We start from the raw sequence: 21565 nt of genomic DNA, 5'->3' as shown, positions 1-21565 counted from the left end.
TTTAAAGTATTTAGTATTTTGTAATTCTTTTAATTAAGGGATTGAAACTAGTGAAGCCAAAATTATTGATGTATTTTCAATGTGACCAGGTACTAATATATCAAACATATATATATGCACAACTTTTGATAAACCTCAAGTGATACTTCTTTTGTTTGTGCGTATACGGTGTACCTTATTAACAAAAGTGTTAATGTTATGTATTTTACAGTCTTCTCCTGGAGGCAATGGTGGTCTAAAGGTGGCCAAGACGGTGGTTGTTAACCCTAACGACGTCAATGGTGATGCCTTTAAAACCATTAATGACGCTATAGCTGCTGCGCCAACGAAGGCAGAATCCGAAAACGGATACTTCGTGATTTACGTCGTGGCTGGAGTTTACGAAGAGTACGTCACGGTCCCTAGCAACAAATCTTACGTGATGATCATTGGTGATGGCATTGACAAAACAATCATCACCGGAAATAGAAATATCGTTGATGGTTCCACCACTTTTGCTTCTGCTACACTCGGTAAGTCATCAATAAACAAATATCATCTAAAATCATATGCGAAAACGTTAAACCTATTTAATTAGAATGAAAAATGCTTGATAATTAATGCAGAATATTATATAGTTTTAAGTTTATAAACTTTAGCTAGAAAATGCAAACAGCATTTAAACTACAAAACAATCGAGACTTGGATGTCACGTTACATATAAATTATTTTCTTATGTCATTGTATTCAGCTGTTATCGGAAGAGGCTTCATTGCGGCGAACATAACCGTGAGAAACACAGCCGGGCCTAACAAACACCAAGCTGTGGCTGTTCGCAACAGTGCTGACATGTCAGCATTTTACAAATGTAGCTTCGCCGCCTACCAAGACACGCTCTACGTCCACTCACTTAGACAATTTTACAGAGAATGCGACATCTACGGAACGGTAGATTTTATATTTGGAAACGCAGCAACGGTTCTTCAAAACTGCAACATCATTCCTAGATTACCACTTCAAGGACAGTTCAATGCCATAACGGCTCAAGGCAGGAGCGATCCAAACCAGAATACCGGGATTTCGATACAGAATTGTAAAATCATACCGAGTGCTGAATTGGTTTCAAGTAATTACACGGTTAAGACGTATTTAGGTAGGCCGTGGAAGGAGTACTCAAGGACGGTTTACTTGCAAAATTTCATGGATGGGTTTATTGATGGTAAGGGATGGACTGAATGGATGGGTGATTTCGCTTTACAAACGTTGTATTATGCTGAGTTCAAGAATACCGGGCCAGGTTCAGAAACAGCTTACCGGGTTAATTGGCCCGGTTATCATGTGATCAATGAAACTGAAGCAGTTTGGTTCACTGTGTCAAACTTTATTGTCGGAGACAAATGGTTGCCGAGCATGGGAGTTCCCTACGCCGGTGGGTTGGTGTAATCTCGATTGATATCTGGCCATTCAAAACCATATACTAATTAAATTAAACGTTTAAAATTATTTTGTGTTGGTTTTTTTTTTTGCTAAATATTTTGTGTTGTTTTGTTTGTACAAGAAACATTTATGCATAACATGTTATTCTACACATTTATTCTCTAATTCAAGAAAATCTGGAAAAAAACATTTGCACAACCTTGAGGAATTCAGGATTATTTATTTATTTTTTTTGAAAAAGAGGAATTCAAGATTATTGATCTACCAAATTGTTGAGGTTAAATTAATGTTTGATATCACAGTATATTAAATATGTTGTTTACAAATCTATATTCTATATTATAATAATGATTATGTAGAAATAGTTTAGATAAATTAATTTTCTTTTACTTATGTATCCAAACGAAATTAAAACTTGCAAATTGAATTGGAGATAATACAATGTTATGTCAAAAATGCTATGCAAAAAAATAATATAGAGGTCACTCAATGTTATTCAAAAATGTGATTCATTAAATTCATTTTACCATATCACACACACACACACCTCCTCCATACACTAGGGGCAGATCCCCCGCGCAAGCGCGGGGTTGTTGACAATTAGACATGTTTTAAAACTTGAATAAGTATATAAAAAGTGTTGTGGAATGATTTGTTTGTTTAGATGAGTTGTTTATTGTGGGTTGCTCTCTTATGCTTGCTCTGCACATTGGTTCATTTAACAACTGAGAAGAAAAGCATATGAGAAATAAGGAATACGATGTTTATGGTCTTGTTTTGGTACTCCTACGATGGTCCCGTAATGGGGTTTGGATAATTAATATTGGATAAATAAATTAAATTGGAAATCCATAGAAATTTAGAAAATTAGCGGGGGTATGGTACGTCGACGAAGGGATATTAAAACTTTCTTATGTTCGAGTTTTGAGAACTTCGGATGAGGATTAGTAATGAAGGCGCCGTTCCGGTTGCAAAAATTTAAATTCAATGAAGGAGATATAAGAGTAGAGAATCATGTGTTGTTGTTGTATTAGTAGAGTAGGGTTATTATATGCAATACTTGCATCGCTTTTTCTTTAACATTGCCTCAAGCTAAGATAACCTTTAATAATCTCCTTTGAAGTATATTTACTTGATTATACAGTATAGATAAAAATGTCACAACTCATAAAAATGTTAGATTCAATATGTATTTAGATATAAAAAATATTTTAAGCTAAAGTTTGTATTTGATCGATCAAGCACACAGTAAGTAATGAGAAGAAATGGTAAAATTAACTTCAGTCTGTCCCTTCGTGTCTGCAGTCTAGGCTCGCTTCAGTGGCAACGCTATTCCCTCTGCTCCCTCATCACTGCAGCAAGTCGCAGTCTTGTTATCTTCTCATCAGGTGGTTTCATCATCGGGTCTCCCGGCAGTGATCAAGCTCTTGATGCAGTGCATCATCTATTGCGTATGGCGTGAGAGGAACATGCACATTTTTCAACAGACGTCAACTTCTACGGCCGTTGTGATTGCCCGTATCGACCGACTGATGCGCGATCGTCTGCTCTCCATCCCGCCTTCATCACCATCTTCGCCTTCCCCAATGCTCTTCTACTTCCGCCTGCCTCCTCCTGACCCTTAATCTTTCTTGTCTTCTGTAATCTGCTTGTAATCTCGCTCTGTTTTTCTTTATTTTGCTATAATAAGTGGATCTCCACAACAATGTAAAAGAAAAAACCTTAGTATGAATTTTAACATTTACACCAAAAAAAAAGTTTGTATTTGATACGATAACTCGTTAAGGTTGAAAAGCTAAGTTTATACAATAAGGTCTTTATATGAATGGGTTTAGTCCATTATAATGTTTTGACGTATTTTTCATTTATGCATGAGCTCGACGGACATTGTTTTATTCCATGTTGCAAACAGTCACCATCGTTCCCTTTAGTGTGACTGCATCGTTGTTGGTGAGTTTTATCATTTAGGTGTAATAACAGAAACAGAGCACTAAGAGTGTATTGTGTGGAATCGAACTTAGGTATTTCTTGAGCTTTGATTATATAGGAGACGGATGATAAAAGCTTTACAAAGGAAGTGAGCTTTGTGGTTCTTCACATAGGAGGTTAGAGGAAATATTAGTAGGGACATTTTTATTTAAATAGCTTGGTAGTAATACAAAATTATACACATTGTCACTGGACTTGGATATGTAGGTGTGAAGATCTGCAATCAACACCTTTTTTCTTCTGAATTCCAGCCATAGTCTCAATCCATGTAAAGGCCATAGCCACTGCAACTCCCAATCTGCGTCCAAACCAACCCTCCACCTGAAGAATCTCACTGCTTTTGAAACCTTTAGTGGTAATGTGTAGAGCTTTGTGATGCGAGTTCTCAAGAATGCACTTCCGAGTTCTCAAGAAATTCTATTCATCTCTTTTTCTCTGGTAAAGCCGAACACCAATAGAAGCAGGTCCCTGAGAAACTTAAACACAACTTAATATGGATGTTTAGGGACACTAATAGGATGAAGCAACCTTTACACTTATTAATTGTGAATAAGACAGGATTGACATTATTTTCTGATGATACAATAAAATCTTTCCTCTATGAAGATGCAGCGAAAGAAAATAATTTATGTCAAAGGCTTCATAGAGCAAAGTTGCTTCTAAAAACTGAAACTTATCTGATAAGAAATGTGATCTCGTGCTTTTTACCGCATCACAACGACAGCTAGTGATCCACCTTGGTGAGTTTTGTCATCTGAGTGTTAAACACCATAAAATAGCAATGTCTTCGCCATAGACAGCTAGCTCAACCGGTACCCAAGAAGCAATTTGATGAGTTGGATTTGTGTGTGAAAGTGGAATGTGTTACAGAGAGAATAAGCATGTGTAAGCTGACCCTCATAACAGAGGTCACGTTGGGTGATACACATTTGTTGCATTGCTGGTGCAGACACATAAGACCATCCATTTGGCTGGAGTATACCGTTCGGAGCTCTACACAGTAAATTAGCGGGGTCTTGACAACAACAATTGAGAAGGCATTATTTGGCAGATTGTGAATAGATATAATATTCGTTTTAAAAAAATTGGTAGTCATAGTTACCTTGTCGGTTGACTTGGAGAGATATGTGTGAAGATCTCCAATAGAGGAAAGTTCTTTCTTTTCAATCTCTCCAACACGTGGAAAACGTCCGTAACTGCACCAACAAATCTGTGAACAGAAGCAACTTTTTTATCTGATGTGTATCGTTTGCGTTAAAAAGGAATATAATATTAAGACTCTTGCTTAAATTGTTGTTCAGGTATTTTAACGTGACATGATACATACTTTGTGCTAAAAGAATTGCACAGCAGAATGGACGGGTCAAAGCAAAATTGGGGAAGAAGTTACTTGCGCTGCAAGAGTTTCTGTTGAGTCATGGCTTAAAGGCAGAGATATGAATAGAACTGTTAACCGTTAACTACGTTGAGAAAGGCTAAACTAATAAAACGATTATGTGAGGGTGATGATGTTCTGACCTTTTCATCTAGAAGCATGAGGGTAATACCCATGAACTTTCCATTCTTCGTGATGTTTCCTAAATCACAGAAACAAAGGAGCCGGCCAACAACCACCTGAGATACCGATCAAGGCGGAGATCATCAAACGTTACGTCATGAACTGCAGGTTCAGATGCTAGATATCAGTCTCAACCTCTCCTACTTATAGGGTTTCAAGTGTTCTTCAGTTCCCAGACGCATCAAGCTTTGATAGTAAGCGAGGGAGTTGGAGAGTTTGGAGAGTAATTGACTTTGATGTGTATTAGAAAATTCATCGCAGCAGAGAAACGCTCATTGGAGAGAGAGAAAGAAAAGGAGATCAACAGATCTCTGCCTTTTCTCAATTAGGCTGTATCTACCATTCTCCTAATCGCAAATCTAACTAACTTCAAAAGAGACGAAAGAGAGAGTTTATACCTTGACGTGAACCCTAAGATCGGATCATCTAGCCTTGGAAACTGAAAAAATCAAACTTAAAAATAATCAACAAAATTGAATACAAAAGAGTGAGAAATGGTACTGAGAAGGAGCTTTGCACTACACTTGGTCTGGTTACAGGTTCTTCAGAGTACTTCACCTGCGAAATTAGCAACGCAGAATAAGAAAATCAGAAGTACGATTCGTGCGAGAGAGATGAAGTGAGAAGCTTAAGCAAGTTACCATGGCTGCGGCTAACAAAAGAATCAGCTGCAGAAGTGATTCGAGTCAAGTTGTGAATAGACTTTATAGAGTGAAATGGTATCAATCAACCCTCAATCCTCTCCATTTTATAGGTTTGATTTTAAGGAAACATAGTGGTCAACATGGCTTCTGAGTTAAATTATGGGAAGATTAAGAGTTTGAAGAATAAATTTTGAAACTTGCAGAGAAACTGAACGCACACGGTAAAGGTAAAGAGTCGAAGAAGAATAAGAAAAAGCCCTAATATACTGAGATTGAACCGATGCGTAACTTAAAAACCAAATAACCAAATGCGTGAACACAATCACCAAATCAAAAACAAACAGAAAAAAATGTTTTAAAGCCCATACAGACAGAACAGCCCATTAACATAAAATGGACACGTGTCCTCTAAATAGGGAGTGAACTCCGGCATTATATTATGGATTTATAAATTTCTGAATCAGAACAAGCTTATGAAAATAGAAATTCAAAAAAAAAAAAATTACTATTGCACCCCCATGAAGGCATAAATAGTGAAACCGAATTGCTTTCACCAAAAAATAAGTTTTGATCATCTTTCTTTCACAGAAGAAAGATGACATTTTTGAACCAAAAAAATATGATTTTCAGGAAACAGAAGTAGTTACACCTAACTTCATTTACTTCTGCCGCATTCACTTCATTTCCGCACTTTCATCTTTTACTCATCTCATTGCTAGAATTCAAACATATGATCTGGTCAACCTTCCTCCAGATGTTCTCCACGTTATATTTTACTCGATCTTCTATCTGATTCAGTTCTAACGATCCAACTAGTGGTGGAATTAGATAAATCACCAAAAACGAAAGACTTGTTATCTCCACTTTAAACCTGGTCTCTACCATGCAGTGATCAAATCAGCGGAGAAGAAAATATCATATATTTTCTTACAGATGTGCAAACAGTAAGCGTCCTTGCATTCTTCTAATTCTACGCTAGCTTTTTCAAAACAAAAATCCATAAAATTTCGATATATTAATCAAATTAAGCTGGTGAGTAGATCTGAAAACAAAACCAACATTTAATTTGGATACATTATTTACTTTATTCTAGGTAGACATAGAAAATATTATTCCCTCTGTTTTTTAAAGATGTATGTTTTGGAGTTTTCACACATATTAAGAAAACACATTAATCATGCATTGTTTTTAAAAATTATCAAATTTCAATGCATTTTAACCAATAGTCTTTCAATAAATTCAATTAATTTTATTGAAATTTGCATTTTTTATATAGAAAACATAAAAAGTACATCTTTTTGAAACAAATATTTTTTCCAGAATATGCATCTTTTAAAAACAGAGGGAGTATGTATTTGGGTTAACATACAAATTGTGGCAGAAAAAGGAAATTGGCTTCTTCAAGGCAACTTTGCATGCACGCCTAGTCTCAACCACCTAAATCTCTTCGCTTTACTTCTCTCCATTTACTTCTCTCTTTCACCAATTGGGAAGGACTCTTCTTTTGAGAAGCTCAACATTATAATATGCCTCCTTTCTTTAGTATTTTTCAAACAAATTTAATTTGTTGTCAAAATACACATGAATGTCGATAATATCGAGGAGAAAAGTCTATTTATCTCCTTTTCTGGTCAAATTCATATCTTATTTTCATTTGTAATGACTTTTGATAGTATGTTTATGTATACAGCTAGGTAGACTGTGAATCGCTCAATTGTTGTAGTTTTGATTTTATTATCCAAAATAGTATTTACCTTGCAGATTTAAAGTAATCTCAAGACATGCAATCATCGTGTAAGGCTTTTCAACCTGTCACAGTTAATTATATAAGCATATTCCAATGGCACTGCTATCTAAACAAAGCAGTTGAGAACTTCGCAGAAGAACTAAAGTAAGTATCATTTTTTTTTTTGGGTCAAAAAGTAAGTATCATTTAAGTTCTCTATTTATATCACAACCCTACTATACACATCTTAAAACGTAAAACACACATTCATGGAGGGAATCGATCATAGAATGGTGAGCGTCAATGGCATCACAATGCACATTGCCGAGAAAGGTCCCAAAGAAGGAACCGTGGTGCTTCTCCTCCACGGGTTCCCTGATCTCTGGTACACATGGCGTCACCAGATCACTGGGTTGTCATCTCTAGGTTACCGAGCCGTAGCTCCAGACCTCCGAGGCTACGGAGACTCCGAGTCGCCAGAGTCTTTCTCAGAGTACACGTGTCTTCACCTCGTTGGTGACCTCGTGGCTCTTCTTGACAGTGTTGCTGGAGATCAAGAGAAGGTGTTTCTGGTGGGTCATGACTGGGGAGCTATTGTCGGATGGTATCTCTGTTTGTTCCGACCGGAGAAGATCAAGGGCTTTGTGTGTTTGAGTGTGCCGTATAAGCCAAGAAACCCCAGGGTCAAACCTGTTGAAGGTGTTAAGGCTGTGTTCGGAGATGATTACTACATTTGTAGATTTCAGGTTTCATATTATTACACCATTCAGTTGACATATATAGTTTTGGTTGTATCCAACTGTTTTAACGTTGTGAATTTGAAGGAACCTGGGAAGGCTGAAAGAGAGATTGCATGTGCGGATCCAAGAAGAGTTCTGAGGACCATCTTCACAGGGAGGGAACTCGGCCCACCGATTCTACCTAAGGATAACCCCTTTGGAGCAAACCCTAACCCTAACTGCGAACAAGTTGAACTTCCTGAATGGTTTTCAAAGGAGGATCTCGATTTCTATGTCTCCAAATTCGAGAAGACAGGATTTACCGGTGGACTGAACTACTACAGAGCCATGGATCTGTAAGTTCATAACATGATGTTCTGTTTTAATGCCTTCTGGAGTTGTACTAATCAGTTCTTGGATGATGTTAGGACATGGGAACTCACTGCACCATGGACCGGGGCAAAGATTCAAGTTCCGGTGAAGTTCATGACCGGTGATTTGGACATGGTCTACACCACGCCGGGGGTTAAAGAGTACATTCACGGTGGTGGGTTTGCTGCAGATGTTCCATATCTTCTAGAGGTAGTTGTGATTGAAGATGCTGGTCACTTTGTCAACCAAGAGAAACCTCAAGAGGTCACTGCTCACATCAATGACTTCTTTATCAAGCTTCAGGACAAGTACAAAAGCTTTTAGGGTTCTTGGTGAAGTCTTTGTATTTCATTGACTCTCAAATAACAATCTCGTTATCGCAAGTGTTGTACTTCGAACAGATTATGAATAAGACTTTCATATTATAAAAGCTTAAATGTATGTAAGTGCACAGATGAGTAAATCCACTCACGATGATTCCAGTAGAAACAAACTTAAATCTATTTGTCTGAAACAATAGTTGAGAAGCAACAATTCACTAAACAAAGATCCGGTTACGAATAGAGTTTTAATTAAAGAAGCAACAACAACAGTCGAGAATCAAGTTCGAAGACGCACGCAGAGACAAATGTTTCTTAAACCTTGAATCCACGGCTCTTCCTCTTTCCTCTGGCCTTCTCGAACTTCCTTCCCTTGGACCGAACATACGGCTTGGAGTGACTGTGTGGCACACCAGGAGCAGGGCCAAAATGCTTCACGGCTTCACGTGAGTTCTTAGGTCCTCTAAGAAGAACCTGCAAACAAAACAAACAAAGTTTAAATAATTAGATGACATGAATTTTTTTTTGATAAAAAATAATGAAGAAAGAGCAGTTTAAGTTGAGAGAGAGATATTACAGTGTTCTGTCCCAAAGGAGCTCTGAGAGCAAGCTGGTCAAAGGTCAGGCATTCACCACCAGCTTTCTCAATCCGAGCTCTGGCTCTCTCTGTGAACCTCAAGGCAGTAACTTTGATAGCTGGGATCTCATGTACTCTCAAATCATCGGTGATGGTTCCAACCAAGACAGCAATCTTATCTTCCTAAAGATATCACATTCAAAACTCATAAGCATGATTCTAAAGAAATGAAACAGAGTTATCATGACCTAAGACTAACTTCTACACCAAGTAACAGAGAGATAAGAGGGTTTCAAACGAAATGGAACCTTGCCGGTCATGAACTCGACGAGCCTGGATAGAGAAAGGGGAGCTTTGTTGACTTTGCTCATGAAAAGCCTCTTCAGGATCACTGCATTGAACTTGCTCTGTGTTCTCCTTACCAGAAACCGGTAAAGCTGCCAAAAAAAATTCAATTTACAAAAATGTCAATAAGATTCACTCAATTAAGAACCTAAAAAGGACAAAAAGATTCGTTGTTTTGTAAAAGTTTGGGACCTTGACGGTAAGCTTGAGGTAGACATCGTCAGACTTTGGAGCTGTCCTTTTGGTCTTCTTGCTCTTACCTCCTGCGATCAAATCAATTCCCTGCAAACATCACCAAAACTCAATACTTTCACGATCGTAACACAAACTCTAAAGCCAAACTCAAAGTTACAAAAGTGGTGTTCCGACAAGGAGAGAGATCGGGGACTGTACCATTGTAGCGTCCGGGGATGTAGTGATGCCGCCGCCGTCGAAGCTTGCGCAAGACGAGTGATGGTGAATCTTATACCCTTTTATAACTCTTTTCTTTGCGTAGTAAACAAAAACGCGCTTCAATTGTTTAGGGTTTTTCTTTATACCCACTAAAGGCCCATAACTAAAGCCCATTTTAATTTTAACACATTGTTTTATGGATCAAGTCCGTTAATTGACATGTAAAAACAGACCCAGACCATATTGTTTTATGGATCAAGAAGCTACTATCTTTTTATTTGGACTAAAAATTTTATATTGATTTTTTTCTTGCTAAGAATGTAAATTTAATTACTAAGTAATGTAGTTTTGTTGATACAATCAACTTGCAGGAGCTAACAATTGTATCCCATCTGCTATTAAGCAAAGTTTATTTATATTGATTGATCTGCCAGTTTCAGTACATTCGAGTATAAGAAACTCGCACAAGTATTGGAAGCTCTATTCCTATACACAAACCTGATGGAGTCAAAAGTGATTCTTCCAAGAAAATTGTAATGCAGGATCAAGAAAATACTATCATGAATCACATTATCAGATTACATGATTTTTTATAGAAGAAAATATTTATTTATCCTCTATCAAAATCAATTTGAGGTGTACTACCATCATTGTTAAATTATCTAGGGCGCCCTGATTAAAAAAAAGTTGCTTACAAAATCTTACTTGTTTTATCAAAAAGTTAAACTATGTTAATTTTTTTTATATCAGGGAGGGGACATGATTGTTGGGATAAAGATCCCATATTGAATATATGAATGGGACATGAGTAATATATAAGGGACTTGGGTCATACCACTAATTACCAATTGATTTTAAGTGGAAGCCCAAAAAACTTATCATGGTATCAGAGCGGGTCCAATACCTTGACCCTTTAATCCGATCCGGACAGTGGTCCGATCAACCCATTAGCTGATGGCCCAGAAAAAGCCCAGTTCTCCGAGATTGCTAGAGAATAAAAGCATTGTCTCGAAGGGGTATGATGGATTCGCGAGATTAATGGTTATACACACCATTATCTCGAGGGAGGGTGTTGGGATAAAGATCCCATATTGAAAATATGAATGGGACATGGGTAATATATAAGGGACTTGAGTTACACCACTAATTGGTTTTAAAGGGGGTGTATTGGATTGAGGATTCTAAGGAGTTGTGGAGTGTTTTAATTTTGGTGGGATTTAGGTGAGTTTTGAAGTTATTTGGGTGATTTTAGATAAAGTTTAAAATTTTAAACAAAATCTATAGGTGATTTAGTAAACTATTTCCGGAAAATTTCAGAGTTATTTAGGTGATTTGTTTACAAGTCATTCTATCAATGCATTCTGTAAAATCAATATCTTTAAGAAAATTTAACATAGAGTGAGTGACACGTCTAAAACTGTCTACAGGAAACTCATGTGCTTGTCTGGTGTTGCTAATTGGACAAGCATGGGTGCCACAATTACTTATCATATCAACTATGATCGTTACCTAAATGGACATTTGTCGTAAGTCAATCATCACGTTTTTCAGGGAGGAAAAGAAAACTAAAGTTAAATGCACTAGTGTCTTCAAACAGACAGACCTGGGGATACAAAAAAAAACTTTCACAAAACCCAAAACAGCCTGGAGCATGAGAAAATTAAGCGAAAACCAAAATTATATATTTATTTGGATTACAGTCTTTAGACTTATTTTTATAATCTCAATGGATTTGGTGTGAAGCAATGATAAAACAGAGGGAAGAGGCTCATGTGACGACAATAAGCATATCTCAGTCTCTTTGTATATCAAGATAGATACCTCAGTTAGATGACAGATAACAAGAGTGGACTAAATTGATACCATAGTTCAAGTTTGATTGATAGTCTTTCATAATTGTGTATATATATATATATGTATATCAAATGTAAAAAACAAACAAGAAGCTTCAAGGTCTCTTCAAGGATGGCTACATCCATGGTGACCACCTATGCAACGACTAATTAGACGTGTACTTATAAAGAAGAAGCTTCTCTTCTTCCACAACGCAGACACAAAGAACTGGCGCTAAGTTAGGTGACACAGCTCCCACAACTGATTCATCTCATACCAAAACTTCTTCTCCCCTAGCTTACATGTGCTCAAGTGCTTCACCGCAAGTGTGGAGCCATCAAGAAGAAGCGCCTTATACATTGTCTATGTCCTAGTGTAAAAAATAAAATTCTCAGAACTGAAACAATTAGTTGCAGCCATAAATTCCCCATGTTTATCATTAACCAAAGGTTTCCGAGACAAAGAAACTTGAGCAAGCTTATGGCTACTAAGTCTCAACAAACTACTAACTCCTCCTTACGTTAATCTATTATCTCTCTCTTTGTCTACTATGTTCTCCTGATTGTTCCAACAAGACATGCAGAGGAACCCAAGAGTGGTGTTTGCAAATTTCCATGATTTAAGAACTCAGTATCAGTAATCGCAAATCTAAGAACCGAGTTTGCAGTGAGTTAAGTAAGCAGCCATCGTAGGAGAATAACAGAGGAAGAATATGAATATAGTAGTTATGATTAATAAAAGAAGAATCTTTATGGGGTTTGAGCCGATCTTCCATGGATGAAGTGTTCAGAGGTATGATTTTTTTGTATCTGCTAATGGAGCAGATAGAGACAAATCTTCAGTTCATAGGCTTTGAATGATTGTCTCAAGGGTTAGAAAGATGTAAAGTAGCCGTCGATTGTCTTATGTATATATTTGTTTTCTTTTTCATCGTTAAACAGATGTTTTACTTCTTTTTTTTTGATCAAAAATATAGATGTTTTATTTTTATTCTGAAGTCTCTACAAATAACACATGTAGAGGTGAGATTTTTGTAGCGACCCTTTTTAATTGGAACTAATACAAAGTATCCCAAAATCCTTCTCCTTTCAAAATAATGTTTATATTTCAATAACAGTAGATTTGTTATAAGTTTTGTAAATGATTAATTGAATAACAGGAAATTTGCAAGTGTTTCAAATGATTTTACATAAATTCTATGTTCAATAACAGGTGATTTGAAAATAATTTTAAAATCTTTAATTGAATAACAGAGAATTTTAAAACAACCCCAAAACCTTTTAAAATCATAGGGTTTCAATACACTCCTAAGTAGGGGTGGGCAAAATATCCGTAAATTTTGATTCGATTCGTTATTCGTTCCGATTCGATCCGAAAAATCCGAATATCCGTAACTTAACGAATCGAAGCAAATACTAAAATCCAATATCCGTCAAAGACGAAGCAAATCACAAATACTAATATTTTTAGAAACGGATATCCGATCCGATCCGTTATATACATATATATGTATACATGTTTATAAAATTATATAATATACATACTTTTATATCTTTATATAAGTATTATAATGTTTTATTCACTAAATTAATTATTTAGTTATTAAAAATTTTGAAAGTATGTAATTTTCTTATAAAAAAGTAATGAAATATTATTATTTTATTTCAGATTTTCTTCTTTTTTTTTTATTTTTATTTATTTTTTTAATTTTTTATTATTTTTTACGGATCGAATCGGATATCCGAAAAAAATCGGATATTCGCGGATATCCGATGTTCCGGATATCCGAAGAGTTACGGATCGGATCGGATCGAAAAATCGAATATTCGTAAGACACGGATCGGATCACGGATATCCTTAAAATTCCGGATATCCGCTCCGTGCCCACCCCTACTCCTAAGTGGAAGCCCAAGAAATGATGGGCACCCAAATATAAAATACAAGTATTAATCTCACACGTATGTATAAACTATAAAGTGCTTCCTATGATCCTATCTCGTCTCTAACGATAAAACCGAACTTTTCAAATGACGCGGTTTCTCGCCCGACTAACGAATTACCTGAATACAAATTCTTTAGAATTAAATAAAGGAATAAATGTGGGGTGTATAAAATCATTAAATTGTACGGTTTACTTTGACCAGTTCCAATGAGAAACCTCCACGTCTCATCCTTTTAGGCTGGATCTTCCATCACCGCCCACTAACTCGCATATTCTTGCCTTAGAAGGATTCACTAATTACCTATTCTTCTAACCATCTTTCAGAGATTTGACAACTCTAATACTCCTTCCGTTTCATATTAAGTGTCGTTTTAGAGAATTTTTTTCGTTGCAAATAAGTGTCGTTTTAAAGTTTCAATGCAAAATTTATTAACTTTATTCTCCATTCTATTTTTCTATTGGTTGAATTGTATTGGTAATGATGTTTTTATATTGAAAATATGCAAAATTAAATGTTTTTTTAATCCGTGTGCACAAGTCTAAAACGACACTTATAATGAAACATAGTGAGTAATTTTTATAGTTTGTTTTTTCTTTGACAAACGAAGATCATTGGATCCATTAATCATCAACTGATCGATGTTCATTTACATAATTAGACTTACCTAATAATGCCCATTATATGTCTAAGAGAGTGTTCAAAGTTGCATTTAATTTAATAAAGAAAAATAATGGCCGAACTTAATAGTTTTCATGTTTCTGATTATCTTATGATTACAATCTTGTAATCATATACATTGACCGACTTCGTCGTTCTCTTCAATGTAATCAATAGCCAGCCATTAAAAACGAAAGCTGCGCTGAAAATATTAATCCCAAAATTTTCGGACAAGAGAGAGAGAGACACGACATAATCTGCACCATCTGTTTTTCTCCCTCCTCAATATTCTAAAGCTGGAAGCTTTTTTTCTATCTTTCTAATTTCTCTTCTGAAACAAAGAGATTTGGATTTGTTCTATTCTAATCTTTGCCCATTTGATCCACTTTCATCCTCTCAGTTCTAAATACTAATTAGCCTTTAATTTGTCTCTTTCCCCTTTGTGTGTTTCCTGCATTTTCCCGGAACATCCAAGACAGAACCAAAAAAACAAAAGCTTGTGACTTTCTCATCAATCCTCTAACCCATTGTTCGTACCCCGATTTGGCGCGAACCCTTTTGTTTCAATTTCGGATTCCTGCGGCGAAGAAAAAGTTTTCGATCAGATCAGAGCAAAAAAAGAAAGAAAAAAGAATGACGACGACAATACCAATACCGGAAGGGATGATGTTGGAGATAAGTACGGTGGATGACATCATACGAAGATTACTAGAAGGCAAAGGAGGCAAACAGGTCCAGCTCTCCGAGATCGAGATCCGTCAACTCTGCGTTAACGCCAGACAAATCTTCCTCTCTCAGCCCAATCTCCTCGATCTCCATGCCCCCATTCGCATCTGCGGTACCCCCTCCTCTCTCATTTTATAATTTATTAATTATTATGTTATTACAAACTATGAGAAATATTCGAATGTATGATTCAGGTGATATTCATGGACAATACCAAGACCTTCTCCGTCTATTCGAATACGGAGGCTACCCTCCATCAGCCAACTACCTCTTCCTCGGAGACTACGTCGACAGAGGCAAGCAGAGCCTCGAGACCATCTGCCTCCTCTTGGCTTACAAAATCCGCTACCCGTCCAAGATCTTCCTCCTCAGAGGCAACCACGAGGACGCCAAGATCAACAGGATCTACGGCTTCTACGACGAGTGCAAACGGAGGTTCAACGTCAGGCTCTGGAAGATATTCACCGACTGCTTCAACTGTCTCCCCGTCGCCGCCCTCATCGACGACAAGATCCTGTGTATGCACGGAGGGCTGTCCCCCGAGATGGAGAATTTGGAGCAGATCAGGGAGATTGAGAGGCCTACGGAGATTCCGGACAACGGTCTTCTATGTGATCTGCTCTGGTCTGATCCTGATCAGAAGCATGAAGGTTGGCGTGATAGCGATAGAGGTATCTCGTGTACGTTTGGAGCTGATGTTGTCGCTGAGTTCTTGGATAAGAATGATCTCGACCTCATTTGCCGTGGCCATCAGGTATTAAAAAAAAGAAGACATTTCCTAGACATTAGTTGAGTTAACCTTTTGTGATTTACTTTGGTCTGTTTTGGCAGGTGGTGGAAGATGGGTATGAGTTTTTTGCGAAAAGGAGATTAGTGACGATATTCTCAGCTCCAAACTATGGTGGAGAGTTTGACAATGCAGGTGCTTTATTGAGCGTAGACCAATCTCTTGTTTGTTCTTTTGAGATTCTTAAACCTGCTCCATCTTCAAGCGGTATTCCTCTCAAGAAGGTTTGTTACTTTCACCAACCATTGGTACTAGCTAGGAAGAAATGGAGACAAGCTTTGTTTTTTAGGCATAACTTAACAGATGGTTTTTTTTTTTTTTTGGATCAAACAACAAATGGTTTTCTTTACGTTTTCTGTTTTTCTTTTTTTATCAGGTACCTAAAATGGGCAAGTCTTGAAACTCAATAATAAAAGAAAGTTTCACAAGCTCTACTAAAGCTAGGCTCTGTATGCATTTTCTTCAGATAGATAAAACCGCAATGGTGAAGAGAACCTCAAAGGCTACTTTACTTAGTCAACAAAGAAGAAGCATCGGTAAAAACAAGAGAGAGAGAGATAGATTATCCAAAAAATATTCGGTGTATAGTTGCTTCTTGAGATTTTCATCTTCTTTGGTCTGTTTTCTTTTTTTTCCTTCTTATTGTTTCTGACTCTTCTTGTATCATCCAGTTACCACATTTGTTAACCTTTCTATTATTGAATAGACTTTCATTGTTTGGTTCTTACTTTTCTGAACCCTCTCTGTACAGTAAAAGTTAAAAAAAAAAGAGTTTTTACAGAGCTTATTTAAAAGTAAGGAACTCAAAAAGAGTTTAAAAATCTTCTCTTCAGGCAAATCCTATTCATGTTCCTTATCGTTCTTCCCGCATCCTAATAATCATAGCTCGCATCTGCTGCTGATCATGCCACCTGAGTTATCAAATTCCAAAGCAAGATTTAAACATCAACCGGTTAAAAGAGAATCAACAGTAAGACATATATGTAGCAAAACGAATCGAGCTGATCTGAAGGAACTGAAAGATCGAAACATTATGAGAACAACATCGCAAATACTCAAATTTCAAAAAGTGTTTGTTTGATGCATGAAAACAAACCAAGATGATGCAAAAGAACTGAGAGATGGAAACTTTACCAGAAGAAGAAGAAGAGATCAAGAGAGGAAGCAACAGGATTGGAGCAAGAAGGAGAAACATCCTCTCCGTGAAGTATCCTCCCATCTTTCTCGAATTATCTTGAAGCCAAATACAGAGACGAGAATTCAAAAATAAACAAATCCTCTGCTCTGCTTTCGGTTTCTTTTTTCAAATAGTTTCTCCTTCTCTTCTCATGTATTTATAGCAGCAACAACACTTGAAATGCCAATCTGGTTTACTGTTTACTTTCGGTTGAGTTTTTATATATTTACCGGTTTATAGAAAATCACTCTGGTTCATGGAGATTTCAAGCTTTAGCGCTTCTCCTAAACCGGTTAACAAACACAACTTCTTGTGCAAAACTTAAGAACTTGCTCTGCTTTCTTTCATTCACCAGTCAAAAATCTCACAAGCTTTTCACCACATCAATTTCATAAATCTGGTTTAACAAATTATAATTAGACCAAAGAACAAAACAAATTCAAGAATCTAACTCACAGAAACACACAACCCTTTAACTTTCTTCATCTTAGTGCTTCCGTGCGTACCAAAGATAGCCATCAGCTCAGGCACCAGCCTCCCATGCTTCAACACAAACCTATTCAAAAACACCTTATCACTACACGCCAAAACAGACGACATCGGAGGTATCCTCATCACACCTCTCTCCACAACAGCTCTTACCACACCGCACCTCGGAACCATCCTCTTCTCCAAACTATACCCAAGCACCGGAGGTATCCCAACCACATCCTTCAACGACCACCACCCCTCCATCTCCCCAACCAGAAACTCAACCTTCCTCCTCACCGTCTCCGCGGACAACCCCAAGCAAGTAGGGAAACACTTAACCATCGACACAAACTCCTCCCCGCTGAAACCAATCCCTAAAAAAGTCTCAACACAGTTTTTAATCTTCTCCTCCGAAGCACGCATGCACTCGGGACGCTTCTTCATCACCGACACCACATCCTCTTCCCTCAGACCGCACCTCTCCAGCGTCTCGAACGTCTGAGTGATCTTCCTCTCGGAGAACTTCAACGAGTAAGGGCACTTTCGAAACATCTCCCACACTTCCTCCACCGTAAAACCTAACTTCTCGTACACGTTAACTTTCTCCTCTATCGTTTTCTCGGTCATCTCGTAGAAAACGTGTAGCGCTTGCACGAACTTATACGTGGTGGGATCGAACCCCATCTCGACGACCTTTTTGACAGACATTTCGAACTTCTCTTTCCCACAGACAGGTTGGCTATCGGACACGAGTAGAGGGAATAAGAACCGTTGAGGGACTCCCATCTCTCTCAGAACCGATACGTTTCTCATCTTGTTCCCTTGCTTACCTACTGTACAAGAAGACGAAGAAGGACGTAACTCGGAGGAGGAGGTTTTACCGCTTTCTTCTTCTTCTTCTCTGTCGCTGTGTATGATCTCTTTGATGAAATCGAAGTACAAGGCGGCGGATTTTGAACCTCTCTTGCCTAAAATTTTGGGGACTTTCGAGATAATCTCTGTGAGGTCTTTGGTTGAAGCTCCTCTGGACTGCAAAGCTTGGAGCTTTGGGAGAAGGGTTGTCTCGGCGTCGAGCGTGAGGAGTCGCGGGTAAGCGGTGACGATCCTGGAGATCTGAGTGGCTGTGAAGCCGTAGCTTGTGAGGAGATTCAGAACCGAATCTGATTGAACAGTAGACGACGAAGCAGCAGCAGAGGAGAAGGGGTTGTGAAAAGGAGATGATGCATTTTGAAGAAGCTTCACTGAGATGACTCGAAAGGTAGAAGATTTATGAAGCTCGATACATCTTTTGCCATGGAGTAGCAGAGAATACATTTGGACAAACAAACAAAAAGGAAATGTTTTTTTTTTTTGTGACACGATTCGAATCCGATTGAACTATCTAGACTGTTTCAAAGTGAGGAGTGTGAAGAAGAGGGAACTCACTATTCAGTCAGAGAACCTCCGGTAACGATCTGATGAGGTGTTTCGATTGCATCCGCTTCTCCGTGGGTTATCTAGGGTTTTTGAGGACAAAATGACGTGTTTGACCAAAAATGAACTAACTACAGAAAGATGTTGCGTAGGGGTATTTAGGTAATCTACTCATTGCAAACCGTTTTAACGAGCTGAGATCTTCCCACGAGTCAGACTCTTTCATTCCTCATCCGTCGTCGTTGTCGGTGAGTTCTGTCTGAATCTCCGATTGTTGGAATCTCGTTTTCTCGACATGTGTTTTTTTTGTTTCAGCCTGTAAACTTGATTGACTTCAGTGTGTTATGGATCATGTTTTTGTGCTGTCTTGATTCGTATGGTTTCGTGGCATGTGTTGTTATATCTGTATATGATTTACACAGTCCCTATGTGTGATTATGATCTAACATAATCGTCGGTTCCTTAGATTGATATGTAACACGGCGGAATTTGGTAGGAAAGTTTATGTTTGCTTCCAATGTTGTGTGTTCAATTTGACGGATTCTGAGAAAATTTGACATTGAATAGCTAATTTCTGTAGGATTCTTGGTTCTTATCTTTTACTTTAGGAGTCTCTGACTTTTGGAATCATTCTTTCATAATCATCTTCTGTTTACGAGCTGACTAGTTAAGAAAGCTATCTTCTTGTCATTTGATAATTGGTTCTAATGCTTTTTGTGTCCTTTGGGTTTCTCTTGATCATTTTCGTATTTAATTGAGTTTTTAGTAGCTTTACATTTTACATGTTCCTCTTTAGGACAAACAAATGGAGACGCAGAAGACTCAAGCTGAAACCCCGCCTAAGCCAGCCGTGTCTTCGTGTAGGAAGATGGTCAAGGATGATGCCAATTTCTTAGAAGACGTCAAGGATCACATTGATGAATTCATCAATGCCTCCATGGATGATCACAAGAATTGTTTCAACAAGACCATCAAGAAGGTTTCTCTCTCCTCTTTCTTCCTTACAACTTAGATCCACTGAGCCTCAGAGTTGCTTTGTTTGATTAGATTAAATCTGATCTTGGCTAATCAATCGGGTTGATTTGTTTCAGATGTTTGGATTGTCAAAGGCTGTTGCAGAAAAGAAGCAAGCTGAAGAAGCTAAAGGAGTGGAGAGTTATTTGCCTCTTAAGACTACTCTCTCTGATTAGAGAGAGAAATTGATAGATTCTACCTAACCGGATCTTGTTTCGGTTTACTTTTCGTTGGTTTGTTTTGGTTAATCAAATTTATGGGCTATACCAATTGAATACATTCAAATAAATTGAAGGGCTGAAAAGCTTAAGGAATCAAAACATTTTTTGAGCTGAAAAGGTCATATTTTAACGATAAAGCACAGAAGAAAAGCCATTAAACTCTTAGATTTGTGGTGGTCAAATCTTATAGTTTAAAATCACTGTCCAATTACTTGTTATGGATTATTTTCCTCACTATACTAATTAAAAGATTCTTGAATCATTACCAAAATATTTTTCTTAAACAATAGTCTGAACCAAGAGGTAAATTCAACAAAACTAAAATAAGGTGTCGATAAAGAAGATGATAAATAGTATTGAGCAACAACGAACACAAAACAAAAACCGGAAACAGATGTAATAACTCTTCTAGTCTTCTTCCTCTCCCTCGTTCTCAGCGATGTTGAAGTACCTCAACTCGTAGAGGTTACGGTCCTTGTTGGCAGCAATCACTCTGAGCCAATCCCTCACGTTGTGCTTCTTCAAGTACTTCTTCGTCAAGTACTTGAGATACCTGAACAGACACACATAGTATACAAAGAAACCAATCAATAATACTATACAATCAAGTTGTTTGGAACTCATATTGAACAAGTATGGTACGTACCTCTTGGAGAATTGACCATCGGAAGTGACGGTGATCTTGTTCTTCTCACGGGTGATAGTGACGGAATCACCGAGTGCACCGGCTTTGCCACCGACTTTGATCCTCTCCTGAAGGAACTTCTCGAGGGAAGCAATCTCCATGATCTTGTCATCGACAGGCTTGGAGCAATCAATGGAGAAGGAAACTCCCTTCTTCTTTCCCTTGGCAACGGCTGCACTTCCTCTACTCATTTTTTTTTCTCTGTACAATTACAAATCCAAAGGCATTTAAGTAAATCACTGACACACATACACACTATTTTCATACAAGCACGATTCCATTTTCAAAGCATATAGATCTGATGAGAATCGAAACTTCTTGATGTGAGTTTCTGATCTAAACCTCGTCAATTACAGCACTAAAGAGCCAAAGCAAGTGAAATGTGAAACTATCTATTTCAATCTCTATCTCGCGAGCTAAGTCTATCAGAATCTAACATCAGACATTGAAATAGCGCTTCCATTAGAGAGAGAGAGAGAGAGAGAGATTGTGAGCGTACCTTGAGCAAATCCTGGAAAGTGGAACACTCTCTGAAGAGACGAGCGGCGTTCTTTTTTTTTTTAGTCGAGGGAGACGAAA

The 21565-nt window shown here is 37.6% G+C and overlaps 7 protein-coding genes and 1 long non-coding RNA gene across 22 annotated transcripts; 4 read left to right on the top strand and 4 right to left on the bottom strand.

Moving 5' to 3' along the window:
* The first annotated feature begins 169 nt into the window (after nt 1-169).
* LOC108857907 (probable pectinesterase/pectinesterase inhibitor 20) lies at nt 170-1509 on the top strand. Its single transcript, XM_018631919.2, has 2 exons — nt 170-512; nt 731-1509. The coding sequence occupies exons 1-2, from the start codon at nt 194-196 to the stop codon at nt 1420-1422; spliced, it is 1011 nt and encodes a 336-aa protein (XP_018487421.2). The 5' UTR covers nt 170-193; the 3' UTR covers nt 1423-1509.
* Nucleotides 1510-3528: 2019 nt separating this feature from the next.
* Nucleotides 3529-5903, bottom strand: LOC108833745 (uncharacterized). 13 transcript variants are annotated; one of them, XR_008946502.1, is made up of 6 exons: nt 5605-5903; nt 5362-5521; nt 4733-5065; nt 4508-4615; nt 4114-4420; nt 3529-3873 (listed from the first exon to the last, which is right to left on the bottom strand). It is a non-coding gene; the product is annotated as an uncharacterized LOC108833745 (long non-coding RNA). The 13 variants fall into 13 exon arrangements; XR_008946510.1 differs by having other exon boundaries at nt 3529-4205; nt 4301-4420; XR_008946501.1 differs by having other exon boundaries at nt 3529-4420; nt 4733-4826; nt 4924-5065.
* A 403-nt stretch (nt 5904-6306) lies between these two features.
* LOC108833742 (uncharacterized) lies at nt 6307-8861 on the top strand. Of its 3 annotated transcripts, XM_057010508.1 has the most exons (5): nt 6307-6551; nt 7369-7498; nt 7609-8079; nt 8158-8408; nt 8481-8861. In XM_057010508.1, the coding sequence occupies exons 3-5, from the start codon at nt 7624-7626 to the stop codon at nt 8746-8748; spliced, it is 975 nt and encodes a 324-aa protein (XP_056866488.1). In that variant the 5' UTR covers nt 6307-6551; nt 7369-7498; nt 7609-7623; the 3' UTR covers nt 8749-8861. The 3 variants fall into 3 exon arrangements, with proteins under 3 accessions (XP_056866488.1, XP_018462651.1, XP_056866487.1); XM_018607149.2 differs by having other exon boundaries at nt 7369-8079; XM_057010507.1 differs by lacking the exon at nt 6307-6551 and having other exon boundaries at nt 7168-8079.
* Nucleotides 8827-10212, bottom strand: LOC108833743 (60S ribosomal protein L18-2). Its single transcript, XM_018607150.2, has 5 exons — nt 10060-10212; nt 9859-9948; nt 9630-9758; nt 9322-9504; nt 8827-9218 (listed from the first exon to the last, which is right to left on the bottom strand). Exons 1-5 carry the CDS (start codon nt 10060-10062, stop codon nt 9060-9062), a joined length of 564 nt encoding a protein of 187 aa, XP_018462652.1. The 5' UTR covers nt 10063-10212; the 3' UTR covers nt 8827-9059.
* Nucleotides 10213-14583: 4371 nt separating this feature from the next.
* Nucleotides 14584-16734, top strand: LOC108862272 (serine/threonine-protein phosphatase PP1 isozyme 9). Its single transcript, XM_018636351.2, has 4 exons — nt 14584-15330; nt 15413-15972; nt 16050-16229; nt 16382-16734. The coding sequence occupies exons 1-4, from the start codon at nt 15126-15128 to the stop codon at nt 16403-16405; spliced, it is 969 nt and encodes a 322-aa protein (XP_018491853.2). The 5' UTR covers nt 14584-15125; the 3' UTR covers nt 16406-16734.
* A 769-nt stretch (nt 16735-17503) lies between these two features.
* LOC108862270 (uncharacterized) lies at nt 17504-19146 on the bottom strand. Its single transcript, XM_018636350.2, has one exon. It carries the CDS (start codon nt 18965-18967, stop codon nt 17630-17632), a length of 1338 nt encoding a protein of 445 aa, XP_018491852.2. The 5' UTR covers nt 18968-19146; the 3' UTR covers nt 17504-17629.
* Nucleotides 19147-19229: 83 nt separating this feature from the next.
* On the top strand, nt 19230-20410 carry LOC108862273 (uncharacterized). The gene is made up of 3 exons (XM_018636352.2): nt 19230-19314; nt 19863-20045; nt 20158-20410. Exons 2-3 carry the CDS (start codon nt 19872-19874, stop codon nt 20254-20256), a joined length of 273 nt encoding a protein of 90 aa, XP_018491854.2. The 5' UTR covers nt 19230-19314; nt 19863-19871; the 3' UTR covers nt 20257-20410.
* A 131-nt stretch (nt 20411-20541) lies between these two features.
* LOC108862269 (60S ribosomal protein L22-2) lies at nt 20542-21565 on the bottom strand. Its single transcript, XM_018636349.2, has 3 exons — nt 21486-21565; nt 20948-21187; nt 20542-20854 (listed from the first exon to the last, which is right to left on the bottom strand). The coding sequence occupies exons 2-3, from the start codon at nt 21175-21177 to the stop codon at nt 20710-20712; spliced, it is 375 nt and encodes a 124-aa protein (XP_018491851.1). The 5' UTR covers nt 21178-21187; nt 21486-21565; the 3' UTR covers nt 20542-20709.

This window comes from Raphanus sativus, chromosome 5 (assembly GCF_000801105.2).
Source record: "Raphanus sativus cultivar WK10039 chromosome 5, ASM80110v3, whole genome shotgun sequence".
NCBI lineage: Eukaryota > Viridiplantae > Streptophyta > Magnoliopsida > Brassicales > Brassicaceae > Raphanus > Raphanus sativus.
Note: the sequence above shows the minus strand (reverse complement) of the source record. Positions and strands in the feature narration are given on the sequence as shown.

Bases quoted from the DNA above. Each gene is read 5' to 3' on its own strand.
- LOC108833742 (XM_018607149.2), top strand. From the start codon at position 7,603: ATGGAGGGAATCGATCATAGAATGGTGAGCGTCAATGGCATCACAATG. The intron at 8,080-8,157 runs GTTTCATATTAT...GTGAATTTGAAG, and splicing joins ACTACATTTGTAGATTTCAG to GAACCTGGGAAGGCTGAAAG. The intron at 8,409-8,480 runs GTAAGTTCATAA...GGATGATGTTAG, and splicing joins TACTACAGAGCCATGGATCT to GACATGGGAACTCACTGCAC.
- LOC108833743 (XM_018607150.2), bottom strand. The intron at 9,759-9,858 runs GTCCCAAACTTT...TTTTTTTGGCAG, and splicing joins ACCTCAAGCTTACCGTCAAG to CTTTACCGGTTTCTGGTAAG. The intron at 9,219-9,321 runs GTAATATCTCTC...TTTTGTTTGCAG, and splicing joins CTCCTTTGGGACAGAACACT to GTTCTTCTTAGAGGACCTAA.
- LOC108862272 (XM_018636351.2), top strand. From the start codon at position 15,126: ATGACGACGACAATACCAATACCGGAAGGGATGATGTTGGAGATAAGT. The intron at 15,331-15,412 runs GTACCCCCTCCT...TGTATGATTCAG, and splicing joins TGCCCCCATTCGCATCTGCG to GTGATATTCATGGACAATAC. The intron at 16,230-16,381 runs GTTTGTTACTTT...TTTTTTTATCAG, and splicing joins GCGGTATTCCTCTCAAGAAG to GTACCTAAAATGGGCAAGTC.
- LOC108862273 (XM_018636352.2), top strand. From the start codon at position 19,872: ATGGAGACGCAGAAGACTCAAGCTGAAACCCCGCCTAAGCCAGCCGTG. The intron at 20,046-20,157 runs GTTTCTCTCTCC...GATTTGTTTCAG, and splicing joins TCAACAAGACCATCAAGAAG to ATGTTTGGATTGTCAAAGGC.
- LOC108862269 (XM_018636349.2), bottom strand. From the start codon at position 21,177: ATGAGTAGAGGAAGTGCAGCCGTTGCCAAGGGAAAGAAGAAGGGAGTT. The intron at 20,855-20,947 runs GTACGTACCATA...GTGTCTGTTCAG, and splicing joins GATGGTCAATTCTCCAAGAG to GTATCTCAAGTACTTGACGA.
- LOC108862270 (XM_018636350.2), bottom strand. From the start codon at position 18,967: ATGTATTCTCTGCTACTCCATGGCAAAAGATGTATCGAGCTTCATAAA.
- LOC108857907 (XM_018631919.2), top strand. From the start codon at position 194: ATGTTATGTATTTTACAGTCTTCTCCTGGAGGCAATGGTGGTCTAAAG. The intron at 513-730 runs GTAAGTCATCAA...CATTGTATTCAG, and splicing joins TTTTGCTTCTGCTACACTCG to CTGTTATCGGAAGAGGCTTC.